At 47.9% G+C, this 14,387-nt stretch overlaps 1 protein-coding gene and 1 long non-coding RNA gene across 2 annotated transcripts; one reads left to right on the plus strand and one right to left on the minus strand.

Moving 5' to 3' along the window:
- Positions 1-2,198: 2,198 nt before the first annotated feature.
- On the plus strand, positions 2,199-10,078 carry ZKSCAN4 (zinc finger with KRAB and SCAN domains 4). The gene is made up of 5 exons (XM_058732692.1): positions 2,199-2,860; positions 4,385-4,532; positions 5,596-5,678; positions 6,654-6,777; positions 7,688-10,078. The coding sequence occupies exons 1-5, from the start codon at positions 2,435-2,437 to the stop codon at positions 8,548-8,550; spliced, it is 1,644 nt and encodes a 547-aa protein (XP_058588675.1). The 5' UTR covers positions 2,199-2,434; the 3' UTR covers positions 8,551-10,078.
- Positions 3,245-5,600, minus strand: LOC131513606 (uncharacterized). Its single transcript, XR_009262672.1, has 2 exons — positions 4,524-5,600; positions 3,245-3,994 (listed from the first exon to the last, which is right to left on the minus strand). It is a non-coding gene; the product is annotated as an uncharacterized LOC131513606 (long non-coding RNA).
- Positions 10,079-14,387: the final 4,309 nt, after the last annotated feature.

Consider the following 14,387-nt stretch of genomic DNA (forward strand, 5'->3'; position numbering starts at 1 on the left):
ATTTAATATTATCATTAAATATTAGGTAGTGTTATCTAATATGCAGGATATGTTCAAAATTCCTCAATTGTTCCAATAATGTCTTTAAATTTTTTTGATGTTTATTTATTTTTGAGAGAAAGAGAGCCAACAGAGCACAAATGGGGGAGGGCACAGAGTCTGAGACACAGAATCCAAAGCAGGCTCCAGCCCCACTGTGGGGCTTCAACCCACAAACCGGGAGATCATAACCTGAGCCGAAGTGAGACGCTTAACCGACCAAGCCACCTAAGCACCCCTCAATAATGTCTTTAAAATGGGATTAAAATTCAGTCAAGTTTCCTTAAATGCATTTGATTGTGATTACTTATTAGTCTGTTTAATCTAGAATAGTTTCTCTACCTACACTTCTACATCCACTTTTTAAATATTACTTGACACAGTTTTGCTGAGTCCGGGGTGATTGTTTTGTAAAATGTCTGACAGTTTCAATTTATCTGATAATGTCCTCATGATTAGATTTATGGTAATTCTGTTTGGCAGATCACAGGGGTGGAATATAATTCTTATGGTATCTCAGCAGTAAGCACATAACATTAGTTTGTCACAATCTATACTTATTACTAAGAAATTCCTAACACACAAGTTATATAGAACTCTGAGAACAAGCTGGAATTAAACATCCCTCCAAATTACATTTGCTTATGGCCTTTACAAATATGCGGGTCACCTTTACTCACCAAGCAACAAAAGCAGTCATTCACTAATGACACTTACATAACCTGACAGTCCCCTCCAGCTGCTCATATTTGCACTTCCACACAGTGCTCTGATTTACATTTTACAGTGTTTTTACAGGAGTTATCTCATGGCTATGCTCCAGATTACTGAAATCTATGTTGGGAAGAGGAAACAAACACTTGTATTATGACTACAACCTATGTTTCTTACCCTGATAAAGGCAGGAGCAATGGGACTAAATGAAGAACAGCTGACCCTTGAACAACATGGGTTTGAACTGCAGGGGTCCACTGGTACACGGCTTTTTTAAGCGTTGACAGCAAAAGGCATAAGGCATTTACTTTCAAATGCGCACCCCAGTCTACACAGGAACCAATGTAAGACTGGAGAAGTGGTTGCACCTGCCGCCCTTGAGTACCAGGGGCCCGGGGGTGAGCAGCTGCCAGACCCTAGGACTGGGCAGGGGTGGAGGTAGCTGAGTGTGCCCACCGGGTAATCATGCCCAGGCCAGGAGATTAATAGAAGAGATAGACTGAGGAATTAAAACTCAGGAAGGTACTACCATGATATTTTTTCACTTAAAAAACATCTACCAAACTTACATTCTGAGTAGAAAGCAGACTCACTGACTTCTCAGTCCAGCAAAATAACTGCTGTCACTTCTGGCTTAAAATCTAGCCTCCTTTGGCTCAAAGGAATCTCAGGGCTTCCTACCGTTTTAGGGTAGGCCTAGCTTATTACAGGCTAGCCATTATTTTAAGAGCTTTACATAAAAAACCTCACCAACTGCTCACAGCCCTATCTATTACTATCCTCAGTTATAGATTCAGAAAGTCAGGCACAGAGAGGTTATATAGTTAACTGCGGTCACTCAGCTAGTAAGTGGTAAATAAAGCCAGGATTAGGAGCCCAGGTAATGTGGCTTGAGAGTGTGTAGCTTTCACTGTGATAGAGTGTGAATGGGAACTGGAAGGAACAAGAAGAGAGCGACCAGGAGTGAACAGGGTCCCCTGGTCAAAGACACGGGAGTGGCTGGAAGCAGGGAGCAGCACAAGCCTGGCTGCCCGAGGGGAGGCCACAGAAAATAGAAAGTGGTAACTGGTGGGGGCCGTTGGGGATCTCGGGTTGCTTTTGCAGGAAGGATCCCAATGGCGCTGGTGGCGGTTCACGCGGACAAGGTGTTAAGGATGCATGGAAGTGAGGACGAAGTCAGAGGCGGGGAGGGTCTTCCCGCCGGCAGGCCTCGCAGGAGAGGCGGAGCTGGTCAGGCTCAGGTGCAGCCGCTGCTCTCCCAGCCTGGCCCAGTGACGTCCACGGCCGCGGGGGAAAGCCTCAGGCCAGAACTCTGAGGGCCCAGCGGGCCCGCGTTCGCTGCAACGTGAGACGTCGGCTTCAGCCAAGCATAAACCACAGCCCCTCCCCCCGTCCTCTCTTGCCGTCTCGCCGGCGGCGGCCCGAGAGCCGGAGGGTTAACGGGCCGCCACCAAGAGACGCGTCCTAGAGGGCCCAGGAAGTGGCTCGGCCCGGCTTCCGGCCCCGCGCTCCCGCTCTCCCGCGCCGAGGGCGCCAGCGGATTCCGGCCGGCGGCGCGGAGACTGGCTGCGGGGCCCGGGGCGGGAGCTGAGGACGGCTCCGGCCGCGGAAAGCCGTAGGAGTGACTTACGCACGACTTACGTCCCGAGAAGCGCAGCCGTCCGCCAGCGCCAGGTCCGGGATGGCCGGGGAGTCGAAGGCGAGCGCGACCTTGGATGCCGGCACTGCAGAGGAGCGGCCGGGGTTGCTGACGGGCATCCTGACCGTGAAGGTGGAGGAGGAGGAGGAGGACGTCCCCACGGCCGCTCCCGGCAGCCCGGCCCCCGGCCCCGAGCGCTCGCGCCGGCGCTTCCGGGGCTTCCGCTACCCTGAGGCCGAGGGGCCCCGCGAGGCGCTGCGCCGGCTCCGCGAGCTGTGCCGCCAGTGGCTGAGCCCGGATATACACAGCAAGGAGCAGATCCTGGAGCTGCTGGTGCTGGAGCAGTTCCTGACCATCCTGCCCGCCGAGCTCCAGGCCTGGGTGCGGGGACAGCACCCGGAGAGCGGGGACGAGGTGGTGGTGCTCCTGGAGCACTTGCAGAGACAGCTGGAGGCGCCGACACCGCAGGTAGAGGCCCCGAGCCCGGTTTCTAACCCAAGTCTCGGGGCGAGGGCGGGGCGTGCCGTCAACATCGGAACTTCTCCGTCTCTGTCTCTGTCTCTCTCTCTCTCTCTCTCTCTCTCTGCCACTCGGGTGGAGTCCCTGGGCCCCTCCTCGTAACAGAATTTTTAGATACATGAAGGATCACAGAAGAACTCGATTATCTTGAAATACAGCCAGCAAAGCATTAAACAAACTAGTGACAACGTTATGCGTGCGTTTTTTAAAAATGTTGCACTAATCAGTAAGACCTGGGCACAGGCCCAATAGCCCAGGTGCAGTTTCAAAGTCGTTAGAAGCATGAGTGACTTTGACACTGTTCGTTGTGCTGTAATGTGGTGTGAAAACATCTGCAATTTTTCTTTTTAAAAAATTTTAAGTGTTTATTTTTGAGAGAGACAGAGCATGAGCGGGGAAGGGGCAGAGAGAGAGAGGGAGACACAGAATCCAAAGCAGCCTCCATCCAGGCTCTAAGGTGTCAGAGCAGAGCCCGATGCGGGGCTCGAACTGAGCCACCCAGGCGCCCCAAAACATCTGCAATTTCTCTTGGTGGCGAAGTGCCGTGGCTTATGCCACATGATTGCTGCTTCAATTTATAATAGAAGGGAAGGCCACGTTCCCTTAGAGGCTGGTAACAATAAAACTACTCCTTTCCTATTCCAAGTTCATGGACCACATGGGAGGAGTCCAAGGACCCCAGGCTAGAGAACACCCCTGGTGGAAAACAGGTTGATCTCCCCGCCTCTTCTTGCTTTGCCAGTCTGTTCTAAGGTGGTGTCCTCTGTGCACCAGTTAATGTTCCTTCAGGGGACTGCAGCCAGAGCCTCCTAACCACTGACCAGGAGGTACGGGTCTGCACTGGGGCCCACTGCCCGCGGGCCCTTCACAGCGAAGGCGTTTCAAGTCTCTTAGCTTCAGCCTCCTCAGTCATTACAGAAGATGTGGGGAGTTCTGAGCTGCACGTGAGAAAGTAACTTGACAAGTGCAATTTGCCCATAAATGCACGGAAGCCACCTTTTAGTGGGGATAGACCGTGTGTCCTGCGTTAGGTGATTTCACATTCTGTGATCTTTCTTGGTTCTCAAAACCAATAACAAAACCCTATAAACGAGAAATTATTACCCTCACTTGTCAGATAAGATAGGAGTATTTTGAGAGCGAGCACCGGTTCCCAAAAGTCTTTGTAAAAGCACGACGTATACAACGCGGGAGCACCTGGTAATGGCAAAGAGCCCGGGCTCTGGGGTCCCTCTGCCCGAGTGCCCATCCTAGCACCGCCACTTATTAGCTGGGTGACCTTGGGAAAACTGCTTACACTGTGTGTGCCTTCGCTTCCTCATCGGTGAAATGATCACGGTAACGGTACCCACCTCAAGGTTGTTGTCTGTGTTACCTGAGTTAATGTTTTTCGTGGCCCTGGAAACTGTGAGGCACGTGGGAAGTGCTCCAGAAATGTCTGACAAATAATGAAAACGAATGAATAACCTCTAGGTCCCAGGTGGTGGCCAGGGCCAAGAGCTTGTCTGTTGCGAGATGGGAGCACTGACACCTTCCCGCGGATCACGGAGTCCCCAGTTCCCGCCGGTGAGGGCTCTGCTCAAGCATGAATCTCTGGGATCACGGGCCTTACCAGGCACAGGTGAGTGTTCTCTTCTGGGCGCGTGAGCCTGCAGACTTCGTCCAGCTTCACTGACGATCATCTGATAGGGGCGCTGGCCGCGACTTTATTTGGCCATCACTGACGGACTCCACTTTGAGACTGAAAGGGAAATTTGAAACGGTGGTTTGGAAAGAATCGGTTCCCCATTCATGTAACACGTAATTCTGCCTCCTACGTGGTAGCCAGTGTGGTTGGTGCTGAGGACCGGCCGCTGGTGAGACAGAGTCCTTCCTGGTGGCACTGGGGTTTACATTCGAGTGGGGAAGACAGCACATACACACAACAGTACAGCTTCCGGTAGTGGTAAGTGCCAAGAAGAAAACGAACAGACTCTGTAAAGCCCGTCGGAATCTCCCACAGACCACAGGACTACCGCGGATTAGAGTATAAATGTCTAAACCCTGGGTCTCTTATGAAAATAGCAGGATTTACTCCACAGGACTGGCTGTATGTCCTGCGGTGTCTTCTCACGTGCCCTGAACGTGTCCCAAGACACACAGCACTGAGACGCCGGCCAACACGCAGTCCTGACTTCCAACACAGGCTGTAGCTAAACCAGCTGTTTTGTGCTCCATGTAAAGTTTGCCTCCTCCAGGGAGACCGCGGGTTCTTCTGGACGCTGAGCAAGTTCTGTACAAGCAGATGCCCATTTCTGCCTTCTGGTTCCAGCTTTATTTTGACTCTAGTTCTTCCAAACCAAAGCAGAAAGCCCTTAATGACCCCTAAAGGCATTTTAACCAAAACCTTACTCTTCTCCCCTTCGCAAGCAAAACCCAGAGTATCTTCAGATGAAAAGCTTGTTTTATGTGGTTTAAACTCACCATCCCTTCCAAGGATCCTGCCGTTTTTGCATAGATTTTGTGTGTCGGCAGAGCACAGCACAGGTCTCTAGGCCCCGGGACTGGAGTGGGTAGGGATCGGGCCTTTGGGAAGACACACTCTGTACGAAGTTCCAGGCCCAGTGTTTGAGCTTGGATTCCGCAGGCCAGGGAGGGAGGCTGAGTGCCAGGGACGTCTCATCCAGAGCTTCTTTCCTTCCTAGTTCTCCAGGGTCCTGGGCTTGCCCCGGGAGGGCGCTGCAGAGGAGACGCAGTGGTGGCGGCCAGGCTGCCCCCAGAGCCCCAGGTGAGCCGGAGCCCCTCCCTGCCCTTCGCTACCGTGGTGCATCCTGGGAGGGTCGCCCTCTCCCCGTCTACATCCTCCAGCCAAATGCCAGATGGGATGTCAACTTTCTCGTGTATGCTAGTGTCGTCTGTCGCTGTCTGACTTCCTGGTGCCTAGTTGGGAGCCTTGTCCTATTTCATGACTAGCTTGGGTGCCGTTTGCCAGACCCCTACTCCGTGTGCTTGGCCAGCCCCTTCTTCAGTGGGATCTTCTTCATCAGTAACGGTGATTCTGCAAAAGCAAACTGAAGCTTTTGTGGTGATGGTGCTTTTGTTCGGAAGGTTTTCTTTTGCTTTCCTGCCCTGTTACCGGGGGGTAACCACGTGGTCCCTTAGCTTGCCGGGACGGATACGGCATGCCCACGTGTCTCAACTAGTCACACGATCGCAACAGTCTGTGCTTAAACTGGACTGAACTTCTTACCCGGTCCTTCACGCCCTGGAGGCTCTGTGGTGTCCATTGGCTTCCCTGACTTTCCTCACTTCAGACCCACGTTTCACTGTATCTGAATAACTGTTAATACAAATGAGCCACCATCGCTAGTGGGGGTCAGTTCCGGTCCTTGCAGTGGCGTGGCCTTCGTTTTCCAAATCTCTTTACCTTCCGCCCTGGTGTCCGGATCATTTGTGTGGAGACGCGGGCGCCCGGGGTATTTGCGTGGAGACGCGGGCGCCCGGGGTATTTGCGTGGAGACAGCAGTGTCTGGAGCACTTGTGTGGAGACCCCTGTCCTCACGTGCTGTCACTCTACTTCCGCAGTGGTTTTGTTGATGAAGCCGTCACTTAAGACCGGGAGAAGTAGCGTTAGGTGCCGCGCTGGCTTGGTCTGCGGAGCCTTCGGGGACTGTCCCCTCACCGCCTGAGCCCCTCTGCGCAGCACCCGGCTCCGGGAGGGACTCTGGGTAAGAGGAACTAGGAGGCCCGTGTGCCGTTTCAGGGCTTGCTGAAAACGGAAGACGTGGCCCTGGCTTTCTCCTCTGGCTGGGCGCAGCTGGATTCCTCTCGGGGGAGCTTCCACGGAGATGAAGGGCGGGAGAACCCCGGCGGCCCGACCTCCCCGGGTAAGACTGACGGGGGCTGGTTCGTCGTAGGCCTTCGTGGCTTCCTTTGTCGGTTGGAACCTACTGGGCTGTAAGACGCTGTCTGAATTCTGTCTGCGTTCAGAGCCACCGTTTCTGAACCCAGCTACTAACCACGTGCGTGACCCGATCTTTAACCCTCCCGGCCCGGCTCCCTTCCCTTTCCTGCTGCGTCCTGGCCGGGTTAAGTGGGACACGGCAGGTAGAGCCCCGAGCACAGGCCTGGCTCATAGCAGGGCTGTCACCGTCGGTCCCCTCTCTGTTGCTAGTTCCGACACAGGACGAGAGCTGGGGTGTCCTCAGGAAATGGGCCGTGGGACTGTAGGGCGAGAGCGAGAAGTGAGCTAGAGATCGGGGTGCAGGACAACGGGACAGCCTGACCCGTCTGAGCTCGTGCAGCTCGACCATGGTGCAGCAGGAGCTCTGGCTCAGATCTGTCAGCACCGAAGCCCGTCGTGTTGGGGCCCCTGCCTTCGTCTGGGATAAGAGCCAAGAGGACCGTCCCTGACCGACGATCGCTTTCTACGTGCCTGCTCTCCTTGTGTCGCACGGAACACTTCCAAGCCCTCGCGCGTGCCTGCTTACCGCTGCCATCTGCCCGGCCTTCCTCGAGTCCAGCCCCAGTGCAGGGCCCTGCCTTCGTCCTCAGGACTTAGAGCCTCTGCGAGTGTCCCCAGCACGGGCCTTCCCACCCTCCTCCACCCCCCGTCACCCTGCTTCCAATGACCCCAGGCCCGTTCTCAGTCTCCTTCCTCTCCAGCACCCGTTCTCCCCTTCGTCCCCATCCTCGTTATTGTACAGAAACCCTCATCCCCGCGTATGTGGGACTGCAGTCACAGCTTTCCTGCGTGGCAGGGCATCACTGACCACGTGTGGCCCTTTGTTATTTCAGGTGGTGAAACAGAGGCCGAGATCCGGGCCCTGCCTGTGGACGAGGTCCGGCCGGTACAAGAGTCCGGGGGAATACCACGCCCCCTGCGTGAAGACACTGCCCAGATTCCTGAAGGCACTGAAGCTGCCGAACAGGAGGGCAGGTTCCCGAGAAAGCAGAAAACTGCCGCAGGAAGTAGGAGGCACTACTGTCATGAATGTGGAAAGAGTTTTGCTCAGAGTTCAGGCCTGACTAAACACAGGAGAATCCACACCGGGGAGAAACCCTATGAGTGTGAAGACTGTGGCAAGACCTTCATCGGGAGCTCTGCCCTCGTCATCCATCAGAGAGTCCACACTGGGGAGAAACCCTATGAGTGTGAGGAATGTGGCAAGGTGTTCAGTCACAGCTCAAACCTCATCAAACACCAGAGAACCCACACTGGGGAGAAGCCCTACGAGTGTGAGGAGTGTGGGAAAACCTTCAGCCAGAGTTGCAGCCTCCTTGAACATCACAAAATCCACACAGGGGAGAAGCCGTACCAGTGCAACATGTGTGGCAAAGCTTTTAGGCGGAATTCACATCTCCTCAGACACCAGAGGATCCACGGCGATAAAAATGTGCAGGATCGTGAATGTGCAGAGACCTGGGAGAGTCAGGGGAGGGTGGAAAGCCGGTGGGAAAACGTTGAGGCTCCCGCGTCTTACACATGTAACGAGTGTGACAGGAGTTTCACTCGGAGTAGAAGCCTTATCGAACATCAGAAAATCCACACTGGTGAGAAACCCTATCAGTGCGACACATGTGGGAAAGGCTTCACCCGAACTTCATACCTTGTTCAACACCGGAGGAGCCATGTTGGAAAGAAAGTTCTATCACAGTGAGCCACGTCGTACGTGCCAGAGTTGTTCATTCCTCACAGAACGGGGCTGAGGCTTTACTGACCGCTACATGCCATCTTGTTAGAAGGCTGAGTCTGGAGGGATGCATTGTCTTCTACATTCTAGGAGGTGGCTGGGAAACAGCTTGTTTGATAGGAGGCTCTGGGAGAGTTGTCTGGAAGAGGTAGGACATGAAATGATTGTTCTCACCTACTGGACTGAAATGGGCCTCCAGACTGGCTAACCACCTCCAGCCAGCACTTGATGACGTCTCCTGGCGAGATGGCTCTGATGGGGCTGCTGCTCTGACCATTTTGCCTATAACGAATGTTTCACCAGTTGGTCAGATCTGTGCCATATTATACTCCCCACTGTGCCTTGTGTGTAGGTGCTATAAACGTTTATTTAGTACACCAGTGAGGTGACCTCCATAACTCTGAAAATCTGACGTGGTCTAGATTTCTGAGGACTTTCTAAGGCTATTTGTGTTTGTGTCTAATTCTCTGAGGTTCTAGATTCTGGGTCAGTCTAATGCATTTATTACCAAATACTTAGGGTTGTCAGATTTGGGGTGGGAGAATCCATTTTTCTTCACCAGCATAGTACTTGTAAGAATGCCTTAAGCAGCTTCTAATTAGATTTGTGAGATTGCTCCATCCATGTAACTCCATTCTTTGGTCCGTATTATATTTGTTCACATTAATTTTGCTCCTTTTATGGGATAAACCTTTCACGTTCTGGTAAATAAATGAATTGATCAAGTCAGATCAAAATGATGATGAATTTTGATAGAAATCCTGTGATGCTGAACAGCTTGTTTCTCACCTCGTAGTTATCTTGGGCCTAACAAAGTGCTAAGACAGCATCTGTATGCCTCTCTCCCAATTCAGAGCCAAGTTGCACCACAGCTTATACCAGCTAAGCTTCCTCCAAGTTAGAGGAGTCATGCCAGATATTTATAACAAATTTCACTCATGTTTTCAGAACTGGTGTGTTGGTTGGGGATAGGACGATAGGGTCAGAGGCAGCCAATGAGGATGGGAATCCAAGTGTAGACAGAGAAAATGTATCTGTTCAGAATCACATTGGGAATCCTACTCCACAATATCCAAAGTATCAACATGTGAAGCCACAATAAGAATTTTGTGATATCTCTTGTTTTCACCCAAATCACCTTCTACAGAGTTCTTCAGAGACTTAACATCTTCCTGATGCCACCAGCATCCAGCTTTACCAAGCTGTGCCGAAAATGGTTTCCATTTCTCATGGATCTCAGACCATGTTTTGTTGCGTCACCAACATGGTATTTTCTGGGTTCGTGCTCTGAAGCACCGCAAACTGACTAGAGACGCTGCAGACCGTGGGGCTCTCCCTGTACCACTTCTCTGAAGTCTTTCATTGTCTTCATTTCTGCTCATTGGAGTCTAATTTAGAACTTCTGTAGCTTTCCAAAATTCTATGGACTTTCTCCATTTAATCTGTTTTAGCCTTTTAAAATTTCCTTAAATTAATCTTTTGTTACTTTTGCAAAGCTAGCCATTTCCTTTCCTCTAGTTTTTCTAAATTTTTCCTAATAGCCTTGATCTTAAACACTGTTCATTTTCCTTTGGTATTTGTTTATGTCATGGAGATAAATGTATGTGAAAGCTTTTGATAAACTAGACAGCGTACATGTGTAAGTCATAGAGATTGACAAGGGACCACTGTGCCTCCTTTCATTCTTTCCGCTCCTTCCCAGCCTAAAATATTTTTCTGTGGAGGAGGACATATTGTAGAAAAATACTTTCAAGTGCCTACTGTGTCCAATAATAAATAAAGCACATGCATACATACATACATACCTAGGCTTAGGGTTTCAGTGTACTAAAGTCGATAAGACATGTACATAAATCAGTGCCATGAGAAATGCCTTGTGAATGGTGAGCTGAAGGGTGTGGAATCTCAGAGAGGAAAAGGTTTCTTCTGGCTGTGGGCTGTTATTATCACATGGATAGGGCAATGTTTGACAGAGCTAGAAAGACTGAGTTTGTCAGATTTAGTAAATAGGGCAAGTTTAAAGTAGATACATTGTAGGGGTCTTCACTGCCAGAGCAAGGAGCTTAACTTTTATTCAGTAAGTACCAGAGACCCACTGACGTGATCAAAATATTATCTGTCTGGCAGTATTGTGTAATTTCACCTGAAAAAATTACCTTGTTGATAGTCTTTTGGACACCTTGCTTTTGTATAAAGCAAAGGTATGTTTATAAAGTGAATTATAAAGTGGCTTCAACACTAGCCTATTGAAAAAAGGTGGTCAAAAAATTATTTCTAGATGAAATTAGATCCAGTAAAATACGTTGCTTAGTTAAGCTATAACCAATATTTAAAGTAGAATAAAATGCTACTTTTTGTGCTTTTTAAAATTGTTTTTATGAATTTTAGTGTCGATTGGTCAGCCATTCTACTTAATTCCTCCATCTGCTGCAATGCAGTCTTCCATTTTCTTTTTTCTCCCTTTGCATGAGTTAAGGGGCTGGTTAAGACATATTTTTTTCCACTTGGGTAGAATGAATAGTTATTATGAAACGAGCTTTTGATGAATAGCCCTTCTAGACATGTTCTTAATTTTGGTAAAGAAGCATATAACCCTATGAAATACTATTTCTCTGCTTTCTCCTTTAGAAGGAAAAAAGGTGCAGCTTACCCACGGGGTTGTGAGGATCACCTATACAAACAAGTTCTCGGAGGTTGTAGTTCCGGGTGATTCCATAGGAGACTTTGAACTCACCTGTTCCCACACATTGAGTCCAGCTGCAAGGGAACAATTTCCTCTTAAAAAACAAAGGCTGGCTGAGTGACAACTACACATGGGCAAACCAGAAGAAAAACATGTTGAAGCACATAGAAGAGTCCGGGACAGAATCCCCTCATAAAGCCCACTCCTGGCACAGTGACGTACAACTGGGAAGGAACTCAAAACCTGGAGCTTCTTTGTGAGGAGCACTGGGCTCAACTCACATTAGGCATAACAACTTTTAAGACATACACTTGAGAGACAACTCCCCAAAACATACATCTGAAAACCGACAAGGGCCGGTGTTCCAAGACCCACAAGACTAAAGTGATCTGAGAAACTGCTCTTCTAGGACTCACGTGCTCAGACTCACCCATCCAAGGGCCCAGAGGCAGCTGATAGCACCCAGATTGAAAGTGAAGGAGGCTCACTTGCTTATATTAAAACATTGGCCACAGCGTCAATCATCTAACTCGATACATATCTAGGAGCCTGCTGGAACATTCCAGAGAGGGAAACAGGCACCATCTTTGTATTCTTCCTTAACTGTGCTTCAGAGCACAGTATCTCTCATAAGGGAGCTTTTACATGCATCTGGTATCCTGATTTTTGTGGCTGCCACTCAGGGGATTCCTTTGGATCACCTGTCTCTGGAGGCCAGGGAGCTTACATTCCTGGTCTCGTGGGACTGTAATATTTGGTGTCACCCAAAAAGGAGCTCATACCCAGTCTGGTGCCCCAATTTGTATGGCTACAAGAAAAGAAGAAAGAAACAGAGAGGAACCACAAAAACAGCCAGAAAACAATAAAATGGCAATAAGCATATACCTATCCATAATTACCTTAAGTCCATGTAAACGGACTAAATTCTCCAATCAAAAGACATAGAGTGGCTGAACAGATAAAAAGACAATACCTATCTGTATACTGACTACAAGATACTCACTATAGATGTAAGGACACACAAAACTGAAAGTTAAGGGATGGAAAAACATTTCATGCAAATGGAAATCAAAAGAAAGTTGGAGTAGTTATACTTCTAGCAGATAAAATAGACTTTACAACAAAGACTAATAAGAGATAAAGAGAGGCATTACATAATGATAAAAGGGTCAGTCCAACAAGAAGAGGTAACACTAAATATTTAGGCAACCAGCATAGGAGCACCTAAGTATATAAAGCAAATATTAACAGGAATAAAGGGAGAAATAGTAGTGCAATAATAGTAGGGACTTAGATTGATGGACAGATCATCCAGACAGAAAATAAGGAAACACCGACCTGATAGGAAATGTTAGACCAGACAGAGTTAACAGATATTTACAGAACATTCCATCCTAAGGCAACAGAGTACACATTCTTCTGAAGAACACATGGGATATTTTCCAAGATAGATCATATGTCACAAAACAAGTCTTAACAAATTTAAAATGACTGAATCATGTATCTTCCAACCACACTAGTATGAAATTAATTACATGAAGAAAACTGAAAAATTCATTAATCTGTGGAGATTAAACAACATGCTACTGAACAACTAATGGGTCAAGGAAGAAATCAAAGGAAATATCAAAAGATAGCTGAAACAAATGAAAATAGAAATGTAACATACTATAATTGAGGTAATGCAGCAAAAAGCAGTTCCAAGAAGTTCATAGTGATAAATGCCTACCTCAAAAAACAAAAAGTGTCAAACCATCTAACTTTACACATCAAGAAACTAGAAAAAGAACAAATGAAGCCCAAAGTCAGTAGAGGAAAATAATAAAGATTACAGCAGAAATAAATGAAATAGAGACTAAAAAGATAGAAAGAAAATCAATGAAACTAAAAGCTCTTTCTTTGAAAAGATAAACTTGACAAACATTTGGTTACACTTACCCAAAAAGAGAGAGAGGACTCAAAAAATCAGAAAATGAAAGAGATGTTACAACTGATACCACAGATATACAAAGGATCCTAAGAGACTGCTATGAACAGTTATATGCCAACAACTTGGACAACCTAGAAGGAACGGGTAAATTCCTAGAAACATATAACCTACCAAGACTGAATCCTGATGAAATAGAAAATCTGAACAAAACAGTTACTATGAAGGAGATTGAGTCAGTAATCAAAAACTTCCCAACAAACTAAAAGTCCAAGACCAGATGGCTTTACTGGTGAATTCTACCAAATATTCAAAGAAGAATAACAATCTTAAATTCTTCCAGAAAAGAAAAGGGGAAGGAATTTCACACTCCTTTTATCAAGTCAGCATTACCCTAACATCAAAACCAGACAAAGATGGCATAATAAAAGAAAATTACAGGCCAATATCCCTATTGACTATAAATGCAAAAATCCTCAAACAAAATATAAGCAAGCCAAATTCGACAATACATAAACAGAATTGTATATGTGATCAAGTGGCATTTATTCCAGGGATGCATGGATGGTTCAACATCTGCAAATTAGTTAACGTGATACATCGCCACGTGACATAGCAAAATGAAGGAGCAAAATCATATGATCATCTCAATAGATGCAGAAAAAACATCTGACAAAATTTAACATGTTTTACCATAAAAACTCTCAAGGTGGGTGTAAAGGGAATTTAACATAATAAATTCCATATATGAAAAGCCCACAGCAAACCTCATACTCAAAAGTGAAAAGCTGGAAGCTTTCCCTCTAAGATCAGGAACAAGACAAGACTGCCCACTCACCACTTTTATTCAACATAGTATTGAAAGTCCTATCCTAGCCAGAACAATTAGGCATGAAAAAGGGGGAAAAAAGGCATCCAAATTGGAAACGAAGAAGTGAAACTGTCATGATTTACAGTAATACATGGATATACATAGAAAGCACTATACATTTTTTAAAAAATTTTTTGTAATGTTTTATTTATTCTTGAGGGAGAGACAGAGCATGAGCGGGGACGGGGCACAGAGAGAAGGAGACACAGAATCCGAAGCAGGCTCCAGGATCTGAGCTGTCAGCACAGAGCCCGACGCGGGGCTCGAACCCACGAACCGTGAGATCATGACCTGAGCCGAAGTCGGATGCTCAACCAACTGAC

This window comes from Neofelis nebulosa, chromosome 6, assembly GCF_028018385.1.
Source record: "Neofelis nebulosa isolate mNeoNeb1 chromosome 6, mNeoNeb1.pri, whole genome shotgun sequence".
Classification (NCBI taxonomy): domain Eukaryota; kingdom Metazoa; phylum Chordata; class Mammalia; order Carnivora; family Felidae; genus Neofelis; species Neofelis nebulosa.

Bases quoted from the DNA above. Each gene is read 5' to 3' on its own strand.
- ZKSCAN4 (XM_058732692.1), top strand. From the start codon at position 2,435: ATGGCCGGGGAGTCGAAGGCGAGCGCGACCTTGGATGCCGGCACTGCA. The intron at 2,861-4,384 runs GTAGAGGCCCCG...AATAACCTCTAG, and splicing joins TGGAGGCGCCGACACCGCAG to GTCCCAGGTGGTGGCCAGGG. The intron at 6,778-7,687 runs GTAAGACTGACG...TTGTTATTTCAG, and splicing joins CGGCGGCCCGACCTCCCCGG to GTGGTGAAACAGAGGCCGAG.